Source organism: Penaeus monodon, chromosome 31 (assembly GCF_015228065.2).
Source record: "Penaeus monodon isolate SGIC_2016 chromosome 31, NSTDA_Pmon_1, whole genome shotgun sequence".
Taxonomy (NCBI): Eukaryota; Metazoa; Arthropoda; class Malacostraca; order Decapoda; family Penaeidae; genus Penaeus; species Penaeus monodon.
Genome location: NC_051416.1, coordinates 28262234 through 28263578, shown reverse-complemented (window position 1 = coordinate 28263578; position 1345 = coordinate 28262234). Strand labels below are relative to the sequence as shown.

Genomic DNA, 1345 nt, shown 5'->3' with positions numbered 1-1345 from the left:
CGATCTGATTAATGCAAATAGGAAATATATATCCCTTTAAAAGTCAAAACACACATGAATGCCAAAACATAAAAAAGCTAAATATTACATTGTGGCTAGTGACATAATATCTAAACTTACCATGTGCCAGAAACCAATGACTATAGTTCCTGTGCGGACATGGCAACAGAGGAAACATGTCCACTGGTCATGTCGTTTCCTTAGGGCCTCCAGGCGCCCCTGGACTTCCCAGAGGCGCCCTCCTCCCAGCATGGTGCTTCCCCCCGCCACTGTTGCTATGCCAGGCTCCACCTCCTGCTGGGGAAGTATTTACATCAAACATGATTTCTTTAACTTTATAGATAAAGAATATGCTCAACTCTATTATGCTAAAAATGTGATTATACATCTAAGGCCAATATAAACTACAAAATTTGTGGCAAGGGATGAATTTGTTCCCTAAAAAGTTAGTCAAATTTGAATAAACTTGAAAAGATAATTTTAAAATCCCGTAAGCTTAATTTCCTAATCTATATCACCACTTTCAATACTCAGTTAAATATACTCACCCTTCCCTCCTGGGCCTCACACCCAAGCCCAACCCCTTCCCGCGAGTGCTCCGTGCTGCCTGTTGCAGAGTCACTCTCTTCAGAAGTAACGGGAGTGTTGCCTTCCGTCGGCACTTCACTCTGAGGATTTAAAAATTATCCTTATTAGCAAAAGCAAGAGCACTTCTATAACTTTATATAAAAATCAACACATTTCTAGCCAACTTAAATTTCAATTAATAATCAGAAAAATAAATCATGCAGCAGAAACCTCTTTCCAATAGATATTATCAATGGACCCATGTGAATTTTTAAGGGCAGTGAGTGGGTTTCAGTGAAAGGGGAGGGGGGTATTCAAATAAAAAATAGAAGTTTCATGTTTTCAGACTTACACAAAATTTCTAATTCAAAAACTTTGCTATGAAACTGAAATGGAATTGCCAAATAGCCCCATTCTGACATTATTCATTATTCTAAAACTACCAACATACACAATAACAGTTCAACTCATACTTTTGCTTTATACTTTCCCTACTACCACACCCTATACTGTCACATATGTAAAATACCTTTCCAACGTCCCCCTCTCCTACACAGCTTTCACACAAATGGGGGATGGGATTTGGCTTCCTGTTTTTAGAACCCAAACCTATAACCATCACTACAATTCAGTTCCCATAACCCCATTTTCTGACAAGGACAACTGTTCAATCACAAGGTAAACAGAATAACTGCCACCCACCCGTCTTCGTGGCCTATGGGAGATGTAAAGATTACGTGATGATGATAATAAAGTGGACACTAACCCATGACATGGC

At 39.2% G+C, this 1345-nt stretch overlaps 1 protein-coding gene across 1 annotated transcript in view; it reads right to left on the bottom strand.

The window, feature by feature from the left end:
* LOC119593146 (tetraspanning orphan receptor-like) overlaps positions 1–1345 on the bottom strand; it is a gene marked incomplete at its 5' end in the record, with an annotated part of 6946 nt that overhangs the window by 4059 nt on the left and 1542 nt on the right. Inside the window, 2 exon segments of the mRNA XM_037942111.1 lie at positions 121–297; positions 549–668. Coding sequence (XP_037798039.1) covers positions 121–297; positions 549–668 — 297 coding nt within the window.